The 26,202-nt window shown below is 60.1% G+C and overlaps 10 protein-coding genes across 10 annotated transcripts; all 10 read right to left on the bottom strand.

Moving 5' to 3' along the window:
• Positions 1 to 500: 500 nt before the first annotated feature.
• LINJ_29_0260 (putative thymine-7-hydroxylase) lies at positions 501 to 1,460 on the bottom strand (the record flags this gene model as incomplete). Its single annotated transcript, XM_001466510.1, has 1 exon — positions 501 to 1,460. One exon carries the CDS (start codon positions 1,458 to 1,460, stop codon positions 501 to 503), a length of 960 nt encoding a protein of 319 aa, XP_001466547.1.
• Positions 1,461 to 2,202: 742 nt separating this feature from the next.
• LINJ_29_0270 (conserved hypothetical protein) lies at positions 2,203 to 4,056 on the bottom strand (the record flags this gene model as incomplete). Its single annotated transcript, XM_001466511.1, has 1 exon — positions 2,203 to 4,056. The coding sequence occupies one exon, from the start codon at positions 4,054 to 4,056 to the stop codon at positions 2,203 to 2,205; it is 1,854 nt and encodes a 617-aa protein (XP_001466548.1).
• Positions 4,057 to 4,985: 929 nt separating this feature from the next.
• Positions 4,986 to 6,290, bottom strand: LINJ_29_0280 (conserved hypothetical protein; the record flags this gene model as incomplete). Its single annotated transcript, XM_001466512.1, has 1 exon — positions 4,986 to 6,290. The coding sequence occupies one exon, from the start codon at positions 6,288 to 6,290 to the stop codon at positions 4,986 to 4,988; it is 1,305 nt and encodes a 434-aa protein (XP_001466549.1).
• A 2,611-nt stretch (positions 6,291 to 8,901) lies between these two features.
• On the bottom strand, positions 8,902 to 10,377 carry LINJ_29_0290 (D-lactate dehydrogenase-like protein; the record flags this gene model as incomplete). The annotated part of the gene is made up of 1 exon (XM_001466513.1): positions 8,902 to 10,377. The coding sequence occupies one exon, from the start codon at positions 10,375 to 10,377 to the stop codon at positions 8,902 to 8,904; it is 1,476 nt and encodes a 491-aa protein (XP_001466550.1).
• Positions 10,378 to 11,693: 1,316 nt separating this feature from the next.
• On the bottom strand, positions 11,694 to 12,845 carry LINJ_29_0300 (hypothetical protein, unknown function; the record flags this gene model as incomplete). Its single annotated transcript, XM_001466514.1, has 1 exon — positions 11,694 to 12,845. The coding sequence occupies one exon, from the start codon at positions 12,843 to 12,845 to the stop codon at positions 11,694 to 11,696; it is 1,152 nt and encodes a 383-aa protein (XP_001466551.1).
• Positions 12,846 to 14,048: 1,203 nt separating this feature from the next.
• LINJ_29_0310 (conserved hypothetical protein) lies at positions 14,049 to 15,062 on the bottom strand (the record flags this gene model as incomplete). Its single annotated transcript, XM_001466515.1, has 1 exon — positions 14,049 to 15,062. The coding sequence occupies one exon, from the start codon at positions 15,060 to 15,062 to the stop codon at positions 14,049 to 14,051; it is 1,014 nt and encodes a 337-aa protein (XP_001466552.1).
• A 3,411-nt stretch (positions 15,063 to 18,473) lies between these two features.
• Positions 18,474 to 18,845, bottom strand: LINJ_29_0320 (conserved hypothetical protein; the record flags this gene model as incomplete). Its single annotated transcript, XM_003392634.1, has 1 exon — positions 18,474 to 18,845. One exon carries the CDS (start codon positions 18,843 to 18,845, stop codon positions 18,474 to 18,476), a length of 372 nt encoding a protein of 123 aa, XP_003392682.1.
• A 1,437-nt stretch (positions 18,846 to 20,282) lies between these two features.
• Positions 20,283 to 21,341, bottom strand: LINJ_29_0330 (conserved hypothetical protein; the record flags this gene model as incomplete). Its single annotated transcript, XM_001466516.1, has 1 exon — positions 20,283 to 21,341. The coding sequence occupies one exon, from the start codon at positions 21,339 to 21,341 to the stop codon at positions 20,283 to 20,285; it is 1,059 nt and encodes a 352-aa protein (XP_001466553.1).
• Positions 21,342 to 22,097: 756 nt separating this feature from the next.
• Positions 22,098 to 23,267, bottom strand: LINJ_29_0340 (conserved hypothetical protein; the record flags this gene model as incomplete). The annotated part of the gene is made up of 1 exon (XM_001466517.1): positions 22,098 to 23,267. One exon carries the CDS (start codon positions 23,265 to 23,267, stop codon positions 22,098 to 22,100), a length of 1,170 nt encoding a protein of 389 aa, XP_001466554.1.
• A 1,162-nt stretch (positions 23,268 to 24,429) lies between these two features.
• LINJ_29_0350 (conserved hypothetical protein) lies at positions 24,430 to 25,716 on the bottom strand (the record flags this gene model as incomplete). Its single annotated transcript, XM_001466518.1, has 1 exon — positions 24,430 to 25,716. One exon carries the CDS (start codon positions 25,714 to 25,716, stop codon positions 24,430 to 24,432), a length of 1,287 nt encoding a protein of 428 aa, XP_001466555.1.
• Between the last annotated feature and the right edge of the window lie 486 nt (positions 25,717 to 26,202).

Here is a 26,202-nt window from a genome sequence, read left to right on the forward strand (position 1 = left end):
GCGTGGCCCCTCGGCCCCGCGGCTCTCTTTCCTTCTTTGCAGAGGAGGGGGCGAGGGGAGAGGGAGGGAGGGATGTGATGGGAGACGAGGCAGCACAATGCAGGAGGGCATCGAAGGGGCAGCGCCTTGTGTTTCTGCCTCCCTCTTTCCCGCCGTTTTTTTGTTTGCTCTCCATTCCATGTTCTCCCACAACCCGTCATTGGGCCTAGCGTGTGCCTGCACGCGTTGTCCTGAGCGTCATCGCAGCGGCGGCGCAGTCGCATTGGCCTTAATATCATTAGAGTGGTCAACAGGGGACGCGTCCCTCGAACCTTCAGATCTGCGTGCGTGGGCGTAGCGGTGCCATCACCCCAGCGCTTGGCAAAGGACGCGAAGAAGGGGATGGAGCATCCAGCAGCCCTGCACGTGAAGTGGAGCGGGGGGTGGGAGAGAGCAAAAGGGGGCAGGCGGACGTGCGGGTGGGGCGTCGGCTGAGTGTGTCAGTTGCTCCACAGCCCACCCTATTGCGACTTCAGGTCGTCCGCGCGGTAGGCATACGTCTGTTGAAAGCGCTTCAGCAGCCAGTCGGCGGCCTTCACGTCCGGAAACTTCGAGGGGTTCGCCTCGTCGAAACAGTTCGGCAGGCAGGAAATCGTTGTCTCGGGGTTCGGCTCGCAGAAGAATGGCATCGAGATGCGCTCCACGCCTTGGTTTAGCACACGGTGCGGCGTGCTCTTGTACCGCCCGTTGCTCCACATCGCCATCATGTCGCCGATGTTCACAACGTAGCTACCCTCAAGTGATGGCGCGTCCATCCACTCGCCCTGCAGGTTCTGCACCTGCAGGCCCCCGACCTTGTCTTGGTACAGCAGCGTCACGATGCCGTAGTCCGTGTGCGCACCGCACACCACACGGCCCTTCTCTTCCGGCAGTGCGGGGTAGCGGATCATGCGGAACACGCTCAGCGGCTCGTGAAACTTAGACACGAAAAAGTCCTCGTCAATGTCGAGTGCGAGTGCCAGCGCACGCAGCAGCAGCAGAGCTAGGCGCTGCATATCGCTGTAGTGCTGCTCCATCAGCTCCGTCCAGCCCTCGATCCACGTGGGGTGGTTGTTCGGGCCGCGCAGCGGCTTGCCGGCAACAACAGAGGGGTGGTCCAGAGGCAGGTGGAAGCCCATGTCGAAGGTCTCTTTCCAGTCACCAGGCTTGCTGGGGTCGAGCTGCTCTGCAGCACACGTGCCGTAGCCGCGGTGGTTCGAGGTCTTCTCAATGTTGATCCGCAGCTTCTCCTCCTGCGGTAGAGCAAAGAACTTGTTTGCCATCTTCGTCAGCTGTTCGCTGCGGTCCTTCGGAATTTGGTGTCCGGTGATGTAGAAGAAGCCCCACGTGCGGCATGCCTCGTCGATCGCGTGTGCGACGCGCAACAAGTCCGCCTTGTTGTCATTGTACAGCGGCGCAATATCGATCACTGGCAGGGGCATGGTGGCGAGGGGGTGGTGGGGGCGAGCGAGAGAGTGTGAGGACAGCAGAGGTGGGGTGCAAATGAATGGCCTGCGAGGGCGTTTATGTGTGCGCTAGTAGCGGAGCAGTGGCAGTTGGCGGGAAGAAGTGGGCAGGGGAATAAGCAGAAAAGGCCGGCAAGGGTAGATCGCAAGAGCAGGGAGGAGTCATCAATGATGGGATTTGTGTGTGGGTGTGTGTGACTATGCGTGTGTGCAGGTGCGAGCATCGAATGCGGCGAGGCAGACGGGGGTGGGAGAGGGGGAGGAAGGGTGCTACAGGCGCATGCGATACCGCCCTTAACAGCACCTGTCTCACCCTTACCGGCCCTGTGCCCCTCTCCTTCCGCACCCCTCGGTGCCTGGCACGGATGCACTCACGATGGTGCTGGAATCAATTGCAAGCGTAAGGGCAGCGGGCATTGTGGCGACGGCGAAGAATGGAAGGAATAGGCGGGGTCTGATCTTGCTAGGTCTTGCGCAGGTGCATGTATGCATGTGTCGCTGAGAGGAGGACAGCTCCACGTAAGTGCCGCCAAGGGTGTGCCAACGCAGATGGCACGGTGCTCAAGAATGCGCTTCAGTGTCTCCCTCCCCGGTGGGCGGCGCACAGGAGACACAGACTCGCGAGGGTGGTATTGCCGTGGGCGAGGGGAAGGGGTCGTGGATGGAGTCGAGCAGCGGCAGCAGCAGCGGGGGTGGAGGGGGGGGGGGAGATGCGGGCTCAGGGCAGTCGCCTCGACAACTCCACCATGCGCTGCTGGGCCGCTCTTTCTGCTGGCAGCCAGTCATCAATGTCCGCCCCGTCCCCGATCCTCTCAGTATCACCTGTACCGCAGCCCGCACTGTAGTGGGGGAGTAGGCGGCGAAACCCGAACGGTTCCGCGGCAGTCCCGCGCATTAGCATATCCGCTCGCTCCTCCATCCATGCTTTGGCATCGCCTTGCATGCAGGCCTCGTACCGCTGCGGATTGCCCTCGTGCTGCCCCCAGGGGGGTATGTGCGTCTCCAGCAGCCGAAAGGTGTCGCGCAAAACGGCACTCTTTACGGCAAAGTCGAAGGCTGTGTCGCAGAACAGCGACGGGGAGTGGTTCACCTCCATCAAGACCGGGTGCAGGTCCGCCTCGCGCAGCATCACGTCGAAACCCAGCAGCTCGAAGCAGCTGCGACCATCGGCACGGTAGCCTCGTGTGCCGCCAGCGCCGATCAGCTCACGTCGCAGCACCTCGACACCAGAGAGAATGGTGAGGGTGATGCACTCATCTAAGCTGCGTCGCACACGCGGCCACCCGCCCGGGACTTGGAGAGACTCGATGAAGGAGGCGAACGCGGCGAGGCTCTGCTTGTTGCTATCCTCCCGGTCAGCTGGCGCCCTTGGCTGCCCCGGAGAGACGCCCACATCGACGTGAGGTTCAGCGCCGTCGTCGTGAACGGCCGGCACGTACAAGGACGATGTTCTGTTCACTGCGTAGTTCGTCAAGTGCCGCGATGCGTCGCCGCAGTTTCCGTCGGTCGGCGCTGCGTAGGGTTTGGCGCAGACGCGCACAAGGCCTTCACGGTGCACGTACAGCTCCACGCCTTGTACATCGCGCGGCACCGCTGTTGAGTTACTGTAGCTCTCGTTCACTGCGGGTTTGGAGATAGTCGGCACGTCACGGGAAGCTGCAGGCGTTGCTGTCGAGCGGCGCGACTGCTGCCGGGGCACTGTCGCGACAAGCAGCACATAAAGACGCAAGTCGAACTTCCTGCCGCCCATCAGCAACGGACGATCCACGTACAGCTGCACGACGCACTCCCTCTTCTGGTCCCTTCGTTCCGCCTCGGTCAGATCCGCCTCTGGGGAGGTGGTGAGACGGATGCCCCTGCCCTCGCACCCTGTGTTGGGTTTGATGATGAAGAACACAGGGCGGGCTTCGGAGGAAGGGCTGGCGTGCTCCGCCAGCTCCCGTCGAAACGCTGCCAAGCGGCCGAGATCCGTGAGGCTGGAGAAGCTCGCTGGTACCGACAGCGCAAGAAACCGCTCTAGAGTCGATTCGGCACGATTCGTGCCGTCCACCGCCGCACCGCCACCAGGACGCTTCGGCCGCGCGCAGTCCGCCGATTGAAGCCGCGACAGCTGCATGAGACGGCGAAACAGGAGCGCCTTTCGGGCAATCACGTTCATTGCGGCATAGTGGTTCAGGCGCTGGTAGCACGCCAGTTCTGCCACGCGGGAACGCACAACGCTCTTGTCTACCCACAGGACCTGAGGTACATGCGGCGGTGTGGCGACTCGCTCTGGAGACTCGAGCGACACGCCATGAAACAGGGGTGGTGGGTGCTCCTCAGTATCGGTATCGTACACCGTCCACTCGACCATGCGCGCCGCGGCACGCACGACGTGGTAGCGTGTGCTTCGGCAGTCAATGACAACACCGCCAGATGGCTCCCTCAGCAGCCCCCCAGCCGATGGCACGGGTGGCGGATGTTGCGCATGGTGCATGTGGGTATGCTTCTCTTCGTGCGCACGCATGCGCTTGTGCAAAAGTACGAGGTGGCCACGACAGCGAGAGAGGCAGGGTGAGGGAGAGAAGCACATGGGCAAGGTTCGCCGCTTGAAGGGGAGGCAAAAACAGCTGCGGCCACGTAGATCAGCGCATTGCCATAGCGACCACGCGAGAGCTGCACCGTGGCGTGTGTTGCAGGCACGCACACAAGACCACGGAGAGGGATATATGCCGCTGCAGAAGAAGATGAACCGGTACACAAGGCGGAAGACCGCCTCCCCATGAACTGCACTAGCGCGCTGGCGCGATGAGTGGGGTGGCCAGAAGGGCTGCAGCATCCACCCCACCCCCACCCCGTAGCGCTCTCGCACCCTCTCCTCCTCTCCCCGCATGTTGCTCAGGTGTGCATGTTTGCCGATTTGGCAGGCGTTTCCTTGTCTTCTTCGCCCTTTCTCGCTTTCTAGGGGACCCCCGCGGAGAGGCTCATCCGTGGGACTGATAACAACAAGTCCGGTCGGAGGGGGTTCAGTTGGGGGAAGGGGGGGGTAGTGCACCCACATCTCCCGTGTTGGCCCGGATACGCTTCCGTGCATGCAGAGACACGCGTGCACGGGGAGAACGGGATGAAGAGCACAAGCCCCATGAAGGGGTGGGGAGAGGGAGGCGGCGGAAGGGGGTGGTGAAGGATGGCCGATGCAGGCGCACCGCCCATCCACCTATCCAACTGCCGAGCGCCGACGAGAAGGAGCACGAGCACACAGTGGAGGAAGAGGAGGGAAGACGAGGATCTAACGTACAAAAAACAAGAGAACAACACACAGCACAAAACACACACAGCAGCATGACGGGTGGCTGTCCCTCTCTCTATGCGGGTTGGTGGGGCATAGAGGGGGTCAACCGGCACATGCAGTGTGCACAGAGACGACGGCGTCTGCCACCACCGTCACGGCCCTTCAGACTCTCTTCATCGCAGCACTGCAGTCGAACGCTACTGACCAGGATATCGGTCTCGCTGCGCGCTCTACGGGGAGCCGTTGATGGCGCTGAGGATATCAGCCTTTGTCTTGACCCCCTTCAACTGAATTGAGTTGTCCTTGGCGAACTCCTTCAACGCGGCGAGGGTCCACTTTGGGCTCGGCGTTTTGGAGGGCGCCGTCGCGGCCTTGCGCCGCGAGTTTGAGCGGGAGCGAGAACGCCGACGGCGGGCTGACGTCTTTGCCGCCGGCTTGGGCTTCGTCGGCGAAGGAGAGCGCGCGCGGGCCGGGGATCGGGAGGCGGCCTTCTTCGGCGAGGATTGCTTCGATGAAGACTTCTTGGGAGAGATCTTCTTGGGCGGCGCCTTCTTCGGGCTTGTCTTGCGCGGCGTGCTGCTCGCGGAAGTCATCGGCTGTGGCTCTGGCGAGTTGGCACGCGCCGGCGACTTGGCCGGCGATCTGGCCGCCAACTTGCTGGCGTGTGGCGAGCGAGACGCGGCCTTGCTGGGAGAGTGCGAGGAGTCCTTCAGGTCTGCCTCCTTCAGCGGAGTTGTCAGCTTGGCCCCGACGGACTTCAGCAGAGACGCGTGCTTCTTCTGCGACAGAGGTGGAGATTTTTTCGCGTTTGCGGATGCTTTCGAGGATGTAGATGATCTGCGCCAGGCGGTGGCCGCCATCGCCGCTACGTTGTCATCCCTCATCCTGCCCTCATCGTCGAATAAGCGGTACTCCGCCTGCGGCAAATCGTCATCGTCCACCTCCGGCTTGGTATAAATGTAGTTCTTCCAGAACGGCATTCTCCGCTTGCGCTGAGGCGATGCGTGGAGCTGTGTAAGAGGTGGTCGAGGAAGGAAAGGTTGGAGCAAGCCTGTGAGGCGCACAGGCGAAACAAAGGGAAGGGAAGGGGGGGCGAGAAAGGTCAAATAAACTGCCAGTTGCGACGCAGTTTCGTTGGACGGGTCTTGTCCGGTCGTGCTCTTCGCGAGAGCAACAGGAGAAGAAAGGGGCGACGGGGAAGAGGCCAGAGAGAGAAAGTGAGGCGGTGTATCCGATGTACACCACGTTGGAGAGCACAGAATGAAGGCAGATGAGGCACGCGCATGGGAAGCTAGATCACCAGCAAAGATCACAGGGAAACGGCCAGCGCCACCGCCGTCAGTCGGGCTGCGTCGTCGGCCTCCTCTTCGCGAGTGGCGAAGTACTTTGTTACAACAGCTGCAAGCAGGTGCATCGGAGCGACACTTCCGCGCCAAACGCCACCGGGACAACGTCGCGTGCACCGACAAGACCGACGTTTGCCGCGCGTCGATGTGCAACCTCGCGTGCGAAGCGGATCCCCTCCACGTCGTCATTCCTCCCTTTCCCGCAACAAGGACGACGCAAACACCGAAGAACCGCAATCGGAAAAGACCGCGAAGACGAACGCCGACTGGTCGCTCGGCAGCCTAAGCAACGGCACCGAAAGAGCGAAAGTGGAGCGCTGACTCTTCGGCAGCACGAGCATGAGCAAGCAGGGCCCTCTTAGCAGCAGAAGCACATGTCCATACGTGCAGCACGGCTCACGCCAGCAACGCCCACAGCAATGCACAGAAGATGGCCAAACGCGCACAGAAAAGGCGAAGAAGACACGAGCGATATCGTGTTCGCCTTGCGCAGCGGCTTACGCATCGCATACAAACTTGTTCAGGTACTCACTAGCACGCACATGCACACGCATCCATGCACAAGACCGCGAAGTGAGTAGCTGGCTCAGTTTGCAGAGGTCGACACATGGGTGTGCCGTTGGGAAAGAGATCACAACGGCAGCAAGAAAAAGAAATCGAAAGACATCGGCGTGTGCGCAATGCTTTACTTGCGTAGCGACGCCACAACCAAAAACAGTTCTTTTCGTGTCCATTCGCTCTGCCACACAGCAGGAGGTCCAACTCCGCGTGACTCCTCTCCCCCTCCCCACCTCCTCCCCTGGCCTGTCACAGGGCCCATCGCGCGGTGCAGAGCAGCCGTAGACACACGCCGGCACAGCAATGCGCCGACCCGTTCATCGGACAGCACGGCCCCGGCGCCTAAAAACTCTACCCACCCCACTATGCCGGTCGCCACCGGGTGCATCTCCCCCGGGGTGGCACTCCGGCGCCCCACACCAGCCGTCGGCCCTGCGAGGGGCCGGGTGGGACACACGCTCGAGTCACGCGGGCACTCTGCCTATCAGGTGGGTGTGGCACAGACCTCTTCACAGTCGCGGGGCGCTCCGACGCCACCCCACCCAGGACCGGGCCGCCGACGTCAGCAGCGATCCATCGCTCTGTCCTCCACACCGTGTCGTGGGTGCCTGGCCCTGTCACCACCAGAAGTGGTTCGGCGTTGGCAGCGATGAGGGGGGATAGAGGAGGGGCTGCCCAGCCCCCCCCCGCAGACAGAGTAGGAGGTGCACTGGGCCCTGCGATACCGCGCACGGAGGCGTCCTCCGTGATCGTGGAAAACAAGTATTGACATACAACGTAGAAAGGCGAATAAGACCACCGTTAGAGATATGACGACAGCAAGCGAGAGAGCGGAGATAAACATGTAAAGCAAAAGAATCGGCTCGAGCAGAGAGAGCGGAGCGAGGCACAGGAATAAACGTGCCGAATCCGCTCCTGGTGCTGCACTAAATCGTATGCATGTCGCATACCCTCTGTGAGGGTCGCGTGATTTGCGCGTGTGTGCTGTTGCCGTTCGATACCACACCTCGCTCTGCGCCGGTGCGTATGCGTCTCTTTACATTCAAACCGACAAGAGAGAGAAGTCCACAGCATAAAACAAATATAAGAAAAAACATAAGTGAGCGTGAGCTCAGGATGGTCATGATGTCGTGCGCGCTTGTGCACGTGTGCGCCAGCGGACTTGTGGGCTTCTCTTCCTCTCCCTGTCTGTCCGGTTTTCAGGCAACCATTCCGTGTGCGATGCGGCGTTAAATCCATGATCTTTATTGATCGTGCACAAACCCACACATTCCCGCGGACATCGGCGTTGTATTTTCGCTGGGGAATGCAAAGTCCAGGGGCATAAGAAGAACGGAATGACACCAACCAACCAGCCACACGTTCAAGGAAAACGGAGATGAGGAATGGATGCGCACGCCTACATCATACATGAAAGCATGTATACGCATGTGTGTATATATATATGTATAGAAAGAGATGTATGAATGGATGTATATGTAAGCACTTGCATGTCTTTCCCTCTTTCGCACACGCGCACGCACCGAGAACGGCAACACGCCTTTGAGTGGTGACGGGTGGCGCGGCAGGAGAGGCAACGAGTCGAAAAAATGAGGTTTCGTGTGGGCGCCGGGGCTGGCAGGGGGGGTGGAGCAACGATAAGGGAAGTGCACAATGTTTTTTTTTTTTTTTAAGGGGACCCTCATCAAAGTCTCCGTGTGCGGCGGCACGTATGCCGGGTGGAGGACCGCATTGGGAGCTGCTGCTCATGCACCCCCATCTTGTGCGATCAGCTTCTCTGTCGATTCCACCGCACCACAACGTCCACCATCGTAATCATCTGCTGCCCGAACCCTCCCCATGCTCATTCTCCCCATCACGGACGCCATAGAGCCATGTTACGGCCTCGCAAGAGGTAGATTATACGTGCGCCCGCGCGAGGGAAAGAAACGAGGAGCACCACTTGCGGCACGTGTGAGAGAGAGAAGCAAGATGGACAAGAAGCCAAGTCGGAGAACGGCGAAAAGCAACCAGCTTACGGCACCTAAGGCACACGGGAGGTGAAGAGAGACAGAGCACGCGTGTTTGTACGCCTTCGGGCAGCCACCAAACAAAAAGATAGAGACCTGAGCTCGGGAAGACACGATAGGAAAACATAGGAAGAGAGAGGGGGAGGGTAGAGTAAAAGGGTAGAAACGAGAAAGAACAGGAAGGAGAACCTTTGGAGTATGTGCGCTAGCAACCACAGACGGAGAGGCATGCGCTATAAGTGCGCGGTGGGGTACATGACCTGCTGGAACGGGTAAAAGCAGCCGGGGTTCATGATGTTGTCGGGGTCGAGCGCCTTCTTGATCGTCTCCTGCACGCAAATGTGGGCCTCACCGTGCTCTTGCGTGACGTGGCGCACCTTGCCAATGCCAACGCCGTGCTCGCCCGACACGGTGCCGCCCATTTCGACAGCGCGGCGCACCATGCGAATCTCCAGCTCGCGAGCACGCTTGAGGTCCGCCGCGTCGGTGTACGGGACCAGTGTGTGGAAGTTGCCGTCGCTAATATGGGCACAGATCAGGCACGGGCGGCTGTTCTGCTTGAAATCCTCCTCTGTCGCCTCGACACACTCCGCCAGGCGGCTGATGGGGACGCAGACGTCTGTCGCGATCACTTTCTGAGCACTCTTTGTCTTGCCCGCGTGCATGGCGGAGAAGAAGCAGCTACGGCGGGCCTCCCAAACGGTGTCCATGGCCTTGCCGTCTTTCAAGTAGCGTATCTCCTTGGCACCAAACTTCTTGAAAACTGCGGCCACCTTCTTGTAGTCGCCGTGGATGTGGCGCCGCCCCTCGTTGTCGCAGACAAACTCAAGCAGAACGCACGCCGACACGCGCAGGTTCGTTTTGTTGTACGAATTGGCCGCCGCTACACTCTCCTTGTTGAGCAGCTCGCATCGCAGCAGTGTGTGAGGGACACCTTGCTGCTTGAGCGCCACCACCGCACGCACTGCCGCGTGCGTCGTGGCGAAGAAGCCCACGCCGCCGGAGCTGCACTTCTGAATGGGAAACAGACGAAAGCATACCTCACAGATGACGCCGAGGGTGCCTTCGCTACCAATGTACAGCTGAGTCAGCTCCAGCCCAGCCGATGACTTGCGCACCACCTGCCGCGTCTGCACAACGGTGCCCTGCGGGGTGACGACGCGCAAGGACAGCACGTTCTCGCGAGTGGTACCGTAGCGCAGCGTGCACATGCCGCTGCCGGAGGTGGCCACCATGCCACCGACGCAGGGGTTCGAGGACGGGTCGGGGCCAAAGACGAAGCCGTGCTTGGCAGCTGCCTTGTTGAGAGTCATTTTGCGCACCCCAGCGCCCACCCACACGCACGAGTTGTCGAGGTCGAAGTCCATCCGAGTCAAACGATCCGTGTCGATGACGATGCCGCCAGCGTATGGGATGCACGCGCCCTCGATGCCCGTGCCGGCACCACGTGGCGTCATGGGCACCTTGTACTTCGCGCACACCTGTACCACCGCAGCCACCTGTTCCGTCGAGTTCGGCCGGACGGCCGCCACAGGGACGGAGCCGGCGTGGCTCGACTTGTCCTTGCTGTAAAACTTACGAAGAGTCACAGCATCCGTTACCATGGACTTGGGGCCCAAGTTGAGCCCCACAAGCTCATCAAGGCATGCCTTGTACTTGCTCTGGCGAGCGGTGAAAGGCTCGAACTCGAACTCCTCAACAGCACTCATGATGACGCGGGTAGGGGAGAATAGAGGCGGTAGATGGTGCGCAGGCTGGGGCCTGAAGGACAACGCTGCGCATATGACGGTAGTTTCACAAATCGCGTAACAGTCCACAATGACGAACGGGAGACGAAGATGATGACGGAGCCGCGGACACAGAACAGCAGCTTCCCGAATCGATAGGGACAAGTAGAAGGCAAGTGCAGGCGAGAGAAAAAGGCTAAGACTCTGAGGGGAAAGGAAGGCACATGTGCGATGGAGCCGCAAGGTAACAAGAGCGAAAGAGGTGAGGGGTTGAGCTGGCGATGATGACTGCGCGGTGGATGGAAGTATGAGCATGAGGCGCCTGCTTTGGCCTCAACCCTAGAGAGCATGCGGGCAGCCGACCGGGGAGAGCGGAGGAGAATACGGAGACGTGCGATCTCACACACACACACACAGAGTCGAGACAAAGGCGATGCTGAGGCAAAACATTTTGAATACACCCCCAAGCGCGTTTTATGCCTCCGATCTTGCGCTCGCCTCCCGCTCTTTTCCTTCACGGCAGCCAGTCCCACATCGGGTACGATGATGCAACACGCCTCTTACGCACGCGTGCATCGACACTGTTGGGAGAACACCGCTGCGGAGTGGAGAATAACTCGCCAAGCGCACAAGACGACGAGTGCGGTTCGCTTCTCTTGCTCTTAGCAAGTACCACACTCGCAGACGCTCAAGTACTTCGCACATGGCGAGGACGCAAAAAAAAAAATGCAGCACCACCCGGAGAAGGCGAAGGGCCATGCGGAGGAGCACACACGCACACATGCGTACGCGTACGCAGAGGCTGTAAGTCTCACGAGAGGGTGAAAGATGGAATACTAGAAACGGAGAAACAAGAGCGTGCGAGGGGTGGGGCGTTGTATGGCAAAGGGGGAAAGGAGATGAGTGGTTGCTGTCGACGTGGATGAATGATGCTCGTGCAGCCACTGCTGACACGTTGCATCAGTGTGAGCCGCAACCCACAGCAAAGGCAAGGGGAGGGCGACGAATGACTTCGATGTGTTCAGTATAACATGCGCCCTTCTACACGTAAGAGAGATGAAAAACAACAGAAAACAGAAGAAAATGCATGCGACATCAGCGTTGATCTGCACAGATTGCGCACGCACACGCGCACACGCACACGCACACGCGCACACGCACACGCACACGCGCACACGCACACGCGCACACGCACACGCACACGCACACGCACACGCGCACACGCACACGCACACGCGCACAGGTAGATGAGCATCATGTTCACTTTGCTTTGTTGTCGTGCGCCACCGCCGGCGCCGCTACGCCGCACGGCCCCCCTTCGACTTGCAAATCGGAATGTGCCGTGCCGCGACGTCATCGGAGAAGTGCCGCCCGCATGATGGGCACGGCACCCGATCATCGTCCACCGCGACGGATGCGCCGGCCATGGCGTTGCGCAACTGCGCACTTTGCTTCCGCCACTTCTCTGGCTTGAAGGCTGTGTCGGTCGGCCAGCGCTGCGGCCCACCCGGTGCGGCACCGGGAGCGTTTGCCGTGGCATCCGCAGAGGCAGCGGCACCATCACCGCCTGCGGTTCGGTCCGGCTTCTTGCGACCGCTGCGCGCCCTGCCGCTCTTCATGTCGCCCTTTGTTTTGGGCAATGTGTTTTTGTGTCGCTCGCATGTGGCCACGTGCCGCTCCAGTCGAGCCGGAGCAAACGTGCGACCACAGTGCGGGCACGGCTCCAGCTCCACGTCCTTCATCTCGTCCACGTCGACGGGGACCTGCGGCTTGCCGCAGGCCATCGCTGGGCGCTCATCGATGGCGGCCGCAGCAGCCGCGCTGTAGCTACTCGTACTAAACGGCGCCAACACGTACGCGTCCTCCTCCGGCAGTGGGCCAGATGGGCGCCTTTGGCTGCTGTTCCCGTCTTCGCTCGGCTCAGTCGTGGACACGGCGACGAAGTCCGTCAACTCCGACGCAGGCGCGCCGCGGCGCTTCAGCACTGCAGCTGGCAAGTCCTCAAAGGAGTGCTGATGCACAGTCGGGGGTGTCACGGCGCCGTGAGATGTCGCCCGCATGAGCGCATCCTGCCTTGGCAAGGTGCCGAACGATGTGGTCGAGTGTTCTAGGATCACGTGTTCCGCATCGTAGGTGCTGAAGGATGCGCCCTCCACGCTGCTGGCAGCGGCCGTCGATATCGGTGCTGCGGAGGCAGGGATGCCACCTCGCCCCTGCCAACGCGCCGTGTTTGGGTTCATACTGTCCGCAGCCTCCCGCTGCACTCGCTGCCAGTAGTTGCGCTGCGCAGTCGCTCGCTGCTGGGCACTCAGCCGCAGCTTAAGGAACTGAATAAAGTTGATGTCTGCCGGCGTCGACTCCCGCAGCAGCTTCGTTTGCTCTGACAACAGCGAGCGGCCATCGAAGCCGCCGTCAGAGTGCGAGCGTGGACCGTCTCGTGTCGCAGACATCTCGGCACGCGACTCCCCTCCGGTGAGATGAAGTGGTTGACGGATTTAAACGGGGAAAAAAAGGGGGAAAACGAGAGGGGGGAACGGCTGCTCACCGACGCGACAATGCCAGGGGTGGCAAGTTGGGTGTGTGGCTTTGCGAGAGAGCGTAATTAGTCGTGGAAAGGGAGGAAGGCAACAAGCAGGGAGAAGGAAAGAGAGAGTCGGCAAGAAGAACAACGGGCAAAGAAGAACGATGTAATGGCCCAGGATTGTGTCGCGGATCGATCCGGTCGATGTGCTCTAAGCGATCCACAGGCACACGCACGCACAGGTACAGAAAGAGGGCAGGTCGTATGAAGGGATGTCGGTGCGTGCGACGGGGAAGAGGGCGCTGGTAAGGGCAGAGAAAGCATAAAACACAATGAAAGGGAAGGGAGGGAGAACTAGCTCCCATATATCGCGGTGGGCGCCACAAAAAAAAAGGGGGGAGGGGGAGGGGGGAGGCACTGATGTACAAGAGCACGTTGGTCATGCAGTGGCAGCGCTGCCCGTGCTGGAGAGAAAACTCTCACGGCGGTGTACAATCTATGTTGGATGATGGGGCGTTGGTGTCCGCGTGTGTATGTGCTTGCGTGCCTGTATACTTGCCTTGTGCATGTACGTGAGGAAGAGGGAAGAAGCCTAGTACAACAAGCACTGACACGTCACTGCACGCACGTATGCACCGCATAGAAGTTTGAAGAGAGAGGAGGGTGCGATTTGAGGGAAGAGGAGGGGAAGTGCATGGGAGAGGGGCAAGCGCGGAAGAAGTGGATAGAGAAGCGCCGGCAGCCCGCAGCTTCGCTGGGTGGCAAGAGGAAGCCGTGGAAAGGTGCGTACAGCTTGGGCGCTGCATAGGCAAACGTCTCAGGAAAAGAAGAAACCGCCACGGAGAAGAAGCGAAGAGTGCACGGCTCTTGCGCAGCAGTCGTAAAACGCCGGATAGCACAACAGTGGTAGCGACAGCGCTTTCTCTTGACGAGAGGAGACAGCCATGCCCACCCCCATGAGCGCGCACGCGTGTATTGTTTATCCTGCCATGTAGTGACTTCATTGTTGCGGTCGATGCTATCGGTGCTTTCCGTCAGTGTCAATGGAGAGCTGAAGCGTCACAAATTATTCGGCCTCAACGCCTCACACAGCCCACGCGTCGAGCCCCATCCAGCGAGATGGTCGCAGCAGCTACGCATTGCGCATCACCACGTACTTGCGCGTTGAGCAGCCAAACTCCAACACATCCGAGTCAATCACCGTCGTCGCCTCCATTGCCGGCACCGCCTCGCCATTCAGCTTTGTGTGGTTCGTGGACCCCAGATCGATCAGCTGCAGCTCGGCTGTCCATACCACAGCCGCGTCACCACCGGCAGAGGTCAGGGCCTCCTCCAGCATTGCCCACATGCCAGTGCACAAGGATCGCAGAGCCTGCGTGCTCTGTGCAAACGGAGGCACATCCGCTCCCGGTGACGACAGCATCGGTGCGTCAGGCGACAATGCCTTCACCCCTTCCGTTACGTAGGCGTCCAAAGCAGCCTCGTCCGCCAAGACGAACCGCATCTCCATTGAGGCGTGCTGGCCAGAGCAAGAGGGGTGTTCGAGCGGCACATCATTCACATCTGGATCCTTTCCCAGCAGCCACACCGAGCGCCAGGTGATGTTGGCGTACTCCGCCACCTTTCTGTCGTGCTTCATGACCAGCAGCTTGTAGGCGGGAATGAAGAAGGTACTCGAAGACGACGAGCCGTGCGCCAGCGCCGAAGATGGTACCGTTTTACCGCTGACGAGCTCGTCTCGATGCCACTGCAGTATCCCTGTGTAGAGGGCAGAGAGCTGCTCGCGCGATGGGCCTGTGAGGGCAACTGCTTCAGTAGTCCTTTTCGGTGCCGCTGCTACCGCCCAACGGCGCCACCACTGCACAAGGCACTCGGCAATGGTGGCTACGCGCAAGTATGTGATCAGTGTGGGGTCCGAGGAAAACGACGTCGTTGTCCCGGGCACGTCACTATCCGCAGCTTCGGTGTCGTCTTCGCGGCGCAGCGCATCAAGTAGTTGCTGTGGTATGGTGAGGAGAGAAGGATACCACTTGACCGAGCGGGGCGCCGCCGAGCTCCCTGGCAGCAGCAGGCGGGGGCGCGTGACGGGCAGACCACCGAGACGGGAGGTCAGCAGTCCTGTGCGGCCGTAATTTGGAGCTTCCATGGTGACTGCTCTGCTTTTTTGTCGATGTGCGCTCTCGCACACCTGCGCACGTGCAGGCACGTTTTGAAGAGGCCGGTGGAGAAGTAGCCAACCACAGAAAAAAAAAGAGGAGCGGAGGCGACACACAGTAATGCAATCCCACACGCATTCGCGCAGAGCGGCCCTGTTAACCTTATTCGCGCAGCACACAAACCTTGTCCTCCCGTGTCCATTCGCTCTGCCACACAGCAGGAGGTCCAACTCCGCGTGACTCCTCTCCCCCTCCCCACCTCCTCCCCTGGCCTGTCACAGGGCCCATCGCGCGGTGCAGAGCAGCCGTCGACACACGCCGGCACAGCAATGCGCCGACCCGTTCATCGGACAGCACGGCCCCGGCGCCTAAAAACTCTACCCACCCCACTATGCCGGTCGCCACCGGGTGCATCTCCCCCGGGGTGGCACTCCGGCGCCCCACACCAGCCGTCGGCCCTGCGAGGGGCCGGGTGGGACACACGCTCGAGTCACGCGGGCACTCTGCCTATCAGGTGGGTGTGGCACAGACCTCTTCACGGTCGCGGGGCGCTCCGACGCCACCCCACCCAGGACCGGGCCGCCGACGTCAGCAGCGATTCATCGCTCTGTCCTCCACACCGTGTCGTGGGTGCCTGGCCCTGTCACCACCAGAAGTGGTTCGGCGTTGGCAGCGATGAGGGGGGATAGAGGAGGGGCTGCCCAGCCCCCCCCCTCCCCCCGCAGACAGAGTGGGAGGTGCACTGGGCCCTGCGATACCGCGCACGGAGGCGTCCTCCGTGATCGTGGCGCCCACACAGGTACCCGGGCAGTGAGTTCCGCGGCGCTTTATGAGAGCGGCAGAGGGGGAGGCCGTGAATGCCCAGCAGAGACGCGTCACGCATATGCAAGCACAGAAAAAAAATCACAACGACGAGAGCAGTGCGGCCTTGGAGCGTGCCTGCCAGCCTTTTCCACAAGTGAGGGGAGCAGCGCTGTCATCCATCCTACCCTCCATCTTACGCGCGTCATTCGCCGCTAAGCAGGTTGCTCTCACTCTGCATGCCTCCCTCAGCATATAAGGGGTGGGAAAGAGGGGCGAGCGCAGTGAGCAAGCGTTGGGGTCTTCAGCACGCGTTGGCATTGCCCTTCCCCACCACGCCAGACAGCGGTGCACGTGCAACAGGTATACAGAGACCTCCACGAGTGACCGGGACTTGGCTCAGTTATGCGCGTGCACACATGGGCTCACGCACATGTGTCGGGGGGGGCTGGTGGCTCCGCAAGATGAACGCCACCTCCAGAGACGCTGTGCTGCTGTTGGGCCCGGTAACTTTTCTTGGTTTGCGTTCGGTCATGTGTCTAACAACATGAGGGACAGAAGATGCGTCACAAGTGCGAGATGGAAAGAAAGAGAGAGGGGAAGGGTACGGCTCTTTAGCTGCCATGGTGATGATGACCGCAACATCAATGGCACCGCGGCGGAGGCGATGTGGGAGCGGGGCGGTCGCCGGCAAACGCCACAGCACACAGCGACACCACACATCGTATATCCCCATCGCGTTCTCTCTTGTTTTTCTTTCGGTTCCGCCTGTAACCACCACGTCGCCGTCTCCTGCACCACCACCCACCCACCCACCTCTGCCGCCTCCCTTGAAAGGTAACATCAATCACAGTAACTGTGGCAGCGGAAGAGCACACACGAAAAGAGGACCACAATCCACGGCAGATGCCACGACAAGATGGAGACGCACGAGACGCCGAGGATTTGATGGGCAAGCATGTAGAGTGTTGTGGCAGGGGTACACTACTGGGACATTGCCAGGCAGCGACGAAGGTGAGGAGAGCGAGACAACGGCCACATCAAACCTGCGAAGACGGGGAGGTGGCATCGAGGGAGAGAAAAGAACACGAAGGTGTGGGATGGAAGGATGGATATGGGCAGTCCAAGTGAAACATCGGCCAGACGCGCAGGGGCAAGAGAGGAGTAAAGAAAAGAAAAACAAGAACAGAAGTGAAAGAAGCGTCCGTCGTGTGCGTGGGTGTGGGTGTGGGAGGTGATGTGTGTGAGAAAGAGAGAGGGAGGAAGGGAGAGACGGAGGGACATGTACAGCGCGCCCACGCTGAGACCCGAAAACACGCACACGACATACATAGCGATGGCTCATACATGCAGACACACACACGCACATGCACACACTTGCATACAGTGGCAAAAGACAGAGACATGGTACAAGTGGAGATGGAAAAGAGAGGGAGCAAAACAAAAGAGGGTGCGTATGAACGCCGTCGAACGCCTTCGCATACGCACACACACAGGCACAGGCACAGGCACAGGCACAGGCAGACGGGCGGACGAGTGCACCAGGGGGGGGGGGGAGGCACACAGTGTACGAGGGAGAACTCAGACACTCATGCGACAGTGCGGTTCATTTGAGAAGGGGATCTGGCCTACTGATCTGCCCGTCACCATGACGATCACCGAGATCCCCAAACAGCAGTTTCTGTGTATCACAGCATGGCCGCCACGCTCCTCCGCTTGTGTGCGCCTGTGCAGGCGTGTGTGTGTGTGTGTTTGTGCCCGTAAGCATCCGACGGAAAGGGAACAGAAAGAAAAAAACATTCTAGTACAGAGGAAACAACACAACACAACGCACAAAAGAGAGATAAGTGAAGGGAACAAGGCGAAGGTGCAGAGGTGCCGCCACCACAAGCGTCCGTCTCCCCCCCTCCCAACAACACCACTGCATCCGCCGCTACCGCTCTCTCTCTTTGGATAAGTGACATTCATTAACGCCGTCTTTCCTGTTACCCACATAGGAAACTCAAACCTATGCATAACAGACACCTACAATCTATAAGAGCCCATATCTCAAGCAGTCTTTTTGCCACTGAAGTCCCCCTCCTCCCCCACACGTCTCTCCTTACAGCTCATCCTCCCTTCCCTCCACCACCACCCAACTCTGTATGATGAGGCTCTCATTGCAGCCCCTCTCTCTTGCTTTCATCACCGCCGCTGACCCTCTTTCCCCGCTCCATCTACAACGCATACGAATGCACGCCGTATCTATAGGGGATACACAAGCACGTGCACCCTCGTTAAGCCCGAACAGGCACACAATCACACAGGGAGAGATGCAGAGAAAATCAGCAACACCGCCAGATCGGAGATCAGCATGGAAGATACACCCCCCACGAACACCAATAACGAGACGTACAGGTACACAAAAACACAGAGTGTTGTGCGGGGAGGGACAGGGATGGGGCGATGAGCAAGGTGCCGTAAAGGCGCGCCATTCAGCGCAGGAGGGGTTTAGAGGGCAAGGGACGTGTGGAGGAGCTGGTAAGTGAGCGAGAAAAGACGAGGCGTGACTCGTGCAGCACCGACCAACACGCTTGCGCACACCGTGGCAAGTGTGCGCTCTAGTGGCTCGCCTTGTACGACTTGTACATGTCCACGGCCCACTTGGCCCAAACGATCATCATCACTTGGAGCATGATGACTGCGGCCCAGTAGCCCCACAGGCGCACCTTTTCGTTCCGAAAGAAGCCGCGCATGCCGCGAGAACGACGACGGTGCATCGCTGCCATCAACTTAGCGTCTGCCTCCCACATGGAGATAGCAGGAGCCTCCTTCGGAGCCCTCACCTCCTGTGAAGGGGGAGTGCTGTTGCTGCGGCGGCGGCTTCGAGAGCTGGCCGGGGTGCGAGCGCGCGCGGGAGTGCCGGAGCGGGAGACAGAGCGGCCCTTGCGGCTGCGGCTGCGGGCCGGCGAGCCGTTACGCTTCGAAGGCATACTGTTTTTCCGCTTTCTTCGTCGTTTGAGTGGGTATACGGTAGCGCGTCTCTCTCTCTGTGTGTGCGGGTGTGTGTGTGTGTGTGTGCGTGTGTATCCGGGAAGTGGGGAGGGCAGTGGGAGGGCGGGCGTTGCGTTGGCTTGCTTCCTTTTTGAGTGAGAGAAGACTGTGCCACAGCAGCTGAGGTGTAAGCGCAGCAACTTTGGCGATGAAGGGAAGACGCACAGGCGAGAGAGAGACGTGAGCAAGCAAGGCAGTGAGAGAGAAGCATGTAGGCGTAGAGCGAAATGAACAAGTACGCGGACAGGCAGAAAGAGAGAGAGGGAGACCAACACGCTAGCACACAGACACCGACTCCCCCCGGCCTCCGAGGCGCTGCTCGCAGAGCGGAGGGACTCCAACAAGGAAGAAGCTGGCAGCCTCGAAGAGATGACGGCACAGCAAGAGATATGCTGAGCAATCCCGTCACAAAAGCCAGATCCGTGAAACAAAAAAAAAAAACGAGAAGCCCTGCGCAGTATTCCGCGTCACGCTTGCAAGCACATATCAGCAGTCGCGCCTCGGCGCGGGTGATAAGCGCGACCGCTAACTAGGAGAGACCAGCCAGGTGCCAGCCTGGCATGAGGCTAGCCAGAGGAGAAGATGTGCTTCCATTCCACTCGCCCAACTACGTGCGCACATCCGCCTAGCAAGCTCTTGCGAGCGAGACATAGAGGGCTGTTGTCTTTTACCTCTGGATGAGTCCTTGCCGTCTGCACTCGCTCCCTTTCTTGCGCAGACTGTCGGGCGTTGCGACGCGCCTATACGAGGTATTTAGGAACCAGAGGAGATAAAGGAGTATCGCGATTCGGCCACGGTGCTGAGACATGGCTGCCGTCCACCTTCCGCAGAGACCTGAGCGAGGGAAGGGACCGCAAAGAGCAATAATGCACACACCCGAGCCGAAAGAAATACTGCTGGCCGGTGAACAGGCGGTGCAAGTACCAACTCCATCGCCAGCCCCCCCCCACACACACACACACAAACACGCGCGCCAGACCTCCATGCTGTCGCGTGGCGAGAGAGAGAAACACACACAGACACAGAGGGTGGTGGAGGGAGAGGAGGTGCAGTGCATGTGTGCATCAAAACGACAAGAGAAGCATGAAAAAGAAAAGGCGAGAAACAAAACAAGTAAAGCGTTAGAAGAAGCGATATACAGAAGCGAGAAGGCGTGCAAGAGAGGCGAACCAGAGGGGAGAGAGAAGGCGCAGGGGGCACAGATAACCGAAAGAGGGAGAGAGAGGATATGCATGCGATGGTTTAGATGCCACTCCTTAATAGACGAAAGCACGCTGCGGTAAAGCGGGGGACCACGGCTGTTCGATCAAGTGCATTCCACGCTTGGTTCTATTCTCCACCTTCCTCGAACTTGGTCTGCCGTGCCACCTGCAGTCTTAGTCGAGATCGTCTCTCCGGGTTGAACCCGACGCGCCGTCAGCAGCACCACGGTGAGGGGGCACGCCACCAGCACCCTGAAAGCCACCCGGCATCCCGCCACCCATACCGCCCATGCCACCCATGCCACCCATGCCGCCTGGCATACCTCCTCCGCCCATCATCTTCGCCATGATCTTCTGCATGACAGGGCCCACCTTTGGGTCGTTCATCATGCTCATCGCGGCCATGGGGTTCTGCATCATCTGAGCCAGTTTCGGCGCCACCTCGGGGTCCTGCATGGCGGCCATGATCTCGGGGTCCTGTAGGACGGACTCCATACCAGGCGGCATCCCTCCCGGCATCCCGCCAGGCACGCCACCAGGAAAGCCGCGAGGCATGCCACCGGGCATGCTCCCCGACGCCGTCTGCGCCTCCGCAGCCGCTGCAGCCTTCTCGGCTTCCATCTGGCGCTGACGGCGCAGCTCCTCCTGCCGTCTTGCAGCGGCCTCCTCCTCAGCGTGCTGCCGCAACAGTTGGCGCCTGTGGCGGTGTGTGGCGCGGGACTGGACGTACTTGAGCGTTTCGTTCGTCTTGTCATCGTAATCGATCGCCTGGGCGGCGCTGAGGTCCTTCAGGGAGTCCTCCCAGTGGCCAAGGTGGCGGTTCACGGTGCCGCGCACACGCAGCGCGCGCACGTTCTGCGGATTGAGCTCGAGAGCCTTGTTGGCGTCGTGCAGGGCCGCGCGCGGCTTGTTGAATTCCAGGTGATACAGCGCGCGCATTCCCCAGTACATGGCATTGCTGGGGTTGTACGTTAGCGCCTCGCCCATTTTGGCGATCGCCTCCTCCTGCTTGCCTTCGCCGTGCAGCTCCACGGCCTCGCCCTTTGCAGCCATGGCGGCATCCACGTCTGCATCAGACGGCTCTCCGTTCTTCGCAGGGATCGCCTCCGGCTCCCCATCGCTCAGCGTCCAGCGCTCATCATCGGACTCGCTCTCGGCATCGCCCTGGGCAGCGGCCGCCGCAGCCGACGCCGGAGGCGCGGCAGCAGCAGGAAAGCAGGCGCCGACCTCCATCGCCCACTCTTTGAGAGCGATAAGCTCACGGAGATGGATGTCGTCGGGGTGACGGCGCAGCTCCTTCAACATGCGGTTCAGCGCCGCCACATCAGCGTCGCTGTAGGCAGGCATGGCGGTGAAGAGAACGCGTGCGTGATGCGTGTGCTTCGGATGTTGTTTTCCCCTTCGATCACGCACGTGGAATGAGCGAAAGCCGCTTAGAGAGAGTATTGTGTGCCTGCGTGCGGCGGGAGAATTATAAAGGGTCGACGCACAGACACAAAACGGGTTGATTGGCTGCTACGTTATCCTGCGTGGGCACACACAGTTGAGTCGGGCCCGGAGGTGAGGTGGTAACGAGGTAAGAAGGGGTTCCGGAAAGCGAATACGTCAGTGCCTCATCTTCTCTGCCAAAGGGGAGCGGGGACCAGCAGCAAAACCAAAATGCATCAAAACGCGCGCCATGCTCATGCAGCGACACACACATGGAACGAAACACGTCAGCGAGCACCCCTTGAAGCCGGCCGCCTCTGCCCACTCTCACCGGCCTCGCCTAAATTCACTCTCTCTCTCTGCATGGGTACGCAGCACAACACATCAGCTACTGCTGCAGCCGATGCACTGCGTTAATGAACAACGTGAGCTAGTGATTATGCTTTTTTTTTCGTTGATTGGGCCTTAAAGACGAAGTGTACACGACAGTCGCAATACCTGCTAGCGCGGACACGCGCGCGCTCACGCAGCCGGGCAGACGACACCGAAGGAAAAGAGAGGCTACACTACAAAGGAGGTAGCCGAAGCTGCCGCCGGAGTCGCCTCTGCTCCGCCCATCTGCGGACGCTCAGCAACGGTGTCGTTGGGGTCTGTCAGAGGAGTGGCAGTCGTGGCATCGCCTTCCTTTCCCCTCTCATCTGCACTCAGCATCTCCCCTGCTGGCGCCGCCGCCGCTGCTGGCAGGGCCTCTACAGAGGAGAACACGGCCAGCGTGCGCTGCCACCGCGCCTCGTACTCCTCCACTGGCACGTTCACCATACCAAATGTGCCGTACGTCGGCTTCGGTGCCGACGCCGCGGACAACCTGGCCGCGTCCTTCCTCCTCGACGAGCCCCGCTGCATTTCCGCGGCGGCATCGCCGTAGAGGGCACGCATGGTATCGCCTCTCTTCCCTGTAGCGACGGCACGATCGATCGGCACGGCATCAGAGCTGCTGCCTCGCGTGGGCGAGGTGACAGTCCCCTCGGCTGCCGCTCCCGGCTTCGACCCCATCTTTGGCCGGCCGTATCCGGTGTCCTTGTACAGCCTCCCCAGTACGTCCTTGAGGTTGTGCATGGCAAACTCGCGCTGCTCGTACTTGCGCTGGATGAAGGACCTGACAGCGTCGTCCGCCGCGGCATCCGCGCCGCCAGAGGGACGCGCGCCAGTGGGAAGGCGGGCTTCGTAGAGGGTCTTCGCCTTGGCGTTGCCGATCGCCTCCATCAGACGCACCTCTGCCAGGGACCATCGGTCCATGTTTGTCGACTTGACCTTCGAGATGTGCACGCCCAAGGAGCGATGCACGCCGGAGCAGCGAATGCACACGAAGACTCCATGGTTGACGGAAGTCCAGCGAGTACCCGTCTCTCCACAGTCGGCGCAGACGTTGTTGGGGTACTGTGAACAAAGCCGCTCCACAGCGGCGCGGTTCGCCTCCCAGTCCTCATCATCCTCATCCGCCTTGGTGCCGCGGTGTTTGGGGGGTTCGGACAAGGTTATCGGCAACGAAGTCGATGCATCTGCGTTGGCGGCGCTCTTCCCCTTTTTCTTCTCGTGTGCGCGGTGGTGGTGGTGATGGCCACACTCCGTTGAGGCCTCCTTGGACTTCTTGTGCCTCCTCTCCTTCGACTTGTCTGCGACTGGCATTGCTGCAGCCGTCAGCTGCGCCTTCTCTGAAGCTGGGCAGCTCATACGCACACAATGCCTGAGCACAATACGCCACGCATGAGGGCCCACAACCCTGCTGGAGCACAGAGAGATAGACGAACGGGGTGTGGTGTGTCTCGTATCCGGTGTGTGTGTGTGTGTGTGTGTGTGTATGTTGAGATGCGTGGGTGTTCTACCGATCCCCGTGGCACATGGCTTAGATGCTTGACGGGATGGATAAGAGAGATGGGAGGCAAGCTACGTGTAAGGTGTGTGTGTGTGTGTGTGTTTGTGTGTGTCGAAGTGTTGTAACAGTAGAACGAAGAAGATGAGGATGAGGAGTCGTGGTGGCGGGGTGCACGTCCACCGTGTGGAGGGAAGAAGGGGAGAAGAGAAGAAGTCAGCAGACGGGCCAACAGACCGAGACGCGTGCGTGACGAGGGCGCATCACAGCATCGGCAGCAAACCAATGCGGCGGAAAAAATGCGAGCGCGCGCGAGAGAGAGAGATAGAGGCAGGAGAACATTATGAACGGCTGCTCTTCACCAGCTGTAGTGCATGTATGTTTCTTCTCAGCACAAAATGAATGGAAGACAAGTCCAGTGGACGAGCGCCCAGCAACACACGCGGCGCATGCATCGACCGTTGGTACAATCACCATCACACCTGCGCGGCATGGGACGCAGAGCGTTTTGATGCAACATCCTCACCCCGAACCTTTCTATCGTGGGCCGCCTTTGTGCGTGGCTGCGTTACCGCAAGGAGCAAACCTTCAGTACACCTCCGCAGGCACCTGGTCGTGAAAAGCAGTCGAGTCCCACGTGATGTCGACGGCGACAAGGCAGTGAAACGTACTCTCACACACAAACGGCCAGAAGCTTCAGCAGACACGCACATGCGCGAGCGTCTGATGGCACCTAAAGACCAGGTAAAGGCAACGCAAGCAGCGGCTGTCGTTTTGTGCGCTCTGCGTCTTCTTTCAACGGATAGGAGCAGAGAGCGACCCAAGTGGCTCACGGGAAGATTTGCGAGCACGTGTGTGGTCGCGTGTACCCAGACGCAGATGGAGTGGCGAAAACAGTGATTCGGATGTATATATATATATATACGCGTCAGTCGCAACAGCTGCACCGCCGGCAGCGGCCGGCAGCAGCAGCAGACTCCCGGAGACTTCCTTCTCGCACAGCAACGAAATGCCTTCGGCATGTCACGCATTCACGCGAACCATCAAGACATCGCCGCTCCGCACGCCGTCCCACGTGCTCAGCGTGATGCCCTCCATCTCCCCGGCAGTCATGTTCTTTGGAGGAAACCCACTGAAGATGCTAATCCGCGGCGGAACCGCATAGCGCGTGGTGTCCTCCGCGTACAAGAGATACGCCAAGTAGTCGATGAGCCTCGCTACCGGGGTGTCAGGGCGCAGCTGCAGAGTGGAAGACGAATGCGGCAGTCGGCATCGCAGTCGAAAGACGCTGCTTGCATCGCCGGTGGTGCCCTCCGGGACCGTGTACTCGTCCAGCGTCACCGGGGAGGGAGCGACGACTGGACCCGGCTCGCCAACCTCCAGCGTGCTCGTCGTGGAAGCAACCGCGCCGGCTACGCTCCGTGATATCGTCGGAGGCGATACCATCTCGGCCTCGCTGTCTCCCTCGTCGACGTCTACCACGGCCGGCGCCTTCACGCTTGCACTCGCGGACGCCGACTCAGCGCTATCGCCACCGCCGCCTTCGTTTTGCGGCTGATCATCCGCGCCGGCAAACGGATCGTGCGGGGGGTCGTGGTTCGTGATGAAGAGCATGATGGCATCCACTACAACGGCACTGTCAAACTGCCACACCTCAGAGGAGATGAGCGGCAGCTCCTGCACCTTAAACTGAGTCACCGGATCGACCATGAACATGCGGGGCAGATTGCTGTTGTCGACGTGGTACTTTTCGGCCAGGGCCATGCCGCGGGTGTGCGTGACGTTGATCTCATAGCAAAACAGGCTGCCGCTGGTGAGGGAGCGCATGGCGTCGCTGGCCCAGATATCGCGGGTAAAGCACTCGCAGGGGAACGAGTTGTCCACGACGGACACGACGACCCAGCAGTGGCGCGATGCGGCCTTCTCGCACTCAGCGTCGAAGGTGGCTCTGTCGCTGCCCACTACGTAGTCAGGACGGGCGAAGAGGCGCTGTATCGCTTCGGCAGTCGAGGAGGCAAGAGCTCGCTGTCGCGGTGGCGTGGGTGGACGCTGAGCCGCCTGGGGGAACGCAAAGCCCTCCACTTGGTGCGAGGCCGGCGATGGCGCGCTCATGGGTGACCCTGTGTCGACGCTGGAGTAGTGTGGAGAGTCCTCTCGTGTGTGCGGCGGCGAGGGATGAGGATTGTCTACCTGAAACGCCACGACAGCATCCTCCAAGTTGAAGTTGTACGTGGAAAGGTAGTGGATGGCTTGATCCTCGGTGGCCCCCGTCATGACCACGAAATTCGCCACCACGTCCACGTCGCTCATTTTTGCTTCGCAGACGATTGAGGTTTGTAGAAGAGGAGGATGAAGAGTGGGGGCTGGACAACCCGAATATCGGCGCGGGTATGGGCGTGTGTGGGTGAGGTGGGTGTGGGAGACGTACGTAAAAGATGTGTGTCGATGCAGTCAAGGATGGCGGTGTACGCGTCACTGCGTGCTGAGTCGGCAGCGCGCCGTGGCCGTTGCTGTGCGCCGCTTCGGCGTCTGAAGCGCTCAACACAAGGCGGCAGTGCTCAATCTTCTCCCACGCTGCCGCGGACGTCAGTGCGAGCGAGGTGACGAGCGACAAAGGGGAACGAATAAAAGTTGTGTGCAGTTGTGCTGGGCCGCTTCACAGCAACAAGAAAACGACACGACTAGAGGAGAGAAGCGGGACGGCGGTGTCCGGCAGCAACCGCAACACCGAGCAGTACACGTCGAGAGAAGGGAAGAGAGATGGGAAGGGAGAAGGGGTGGCGCACCAGGAGAAGA

Source organism: Leishmania infantum, chromosome 29 (genome assembly GCF_000002875.2).
Source record: "Leishmania infantum JPCM5 genome chromosome 29".
In the NCBI taxonomy this organism is placed as follows: Eukaryota; Euglenozoa; class Kinetoplastea; order Trypanosomatida; family Trypanosomatidae; genus Leishmania; species Leishmania infantum.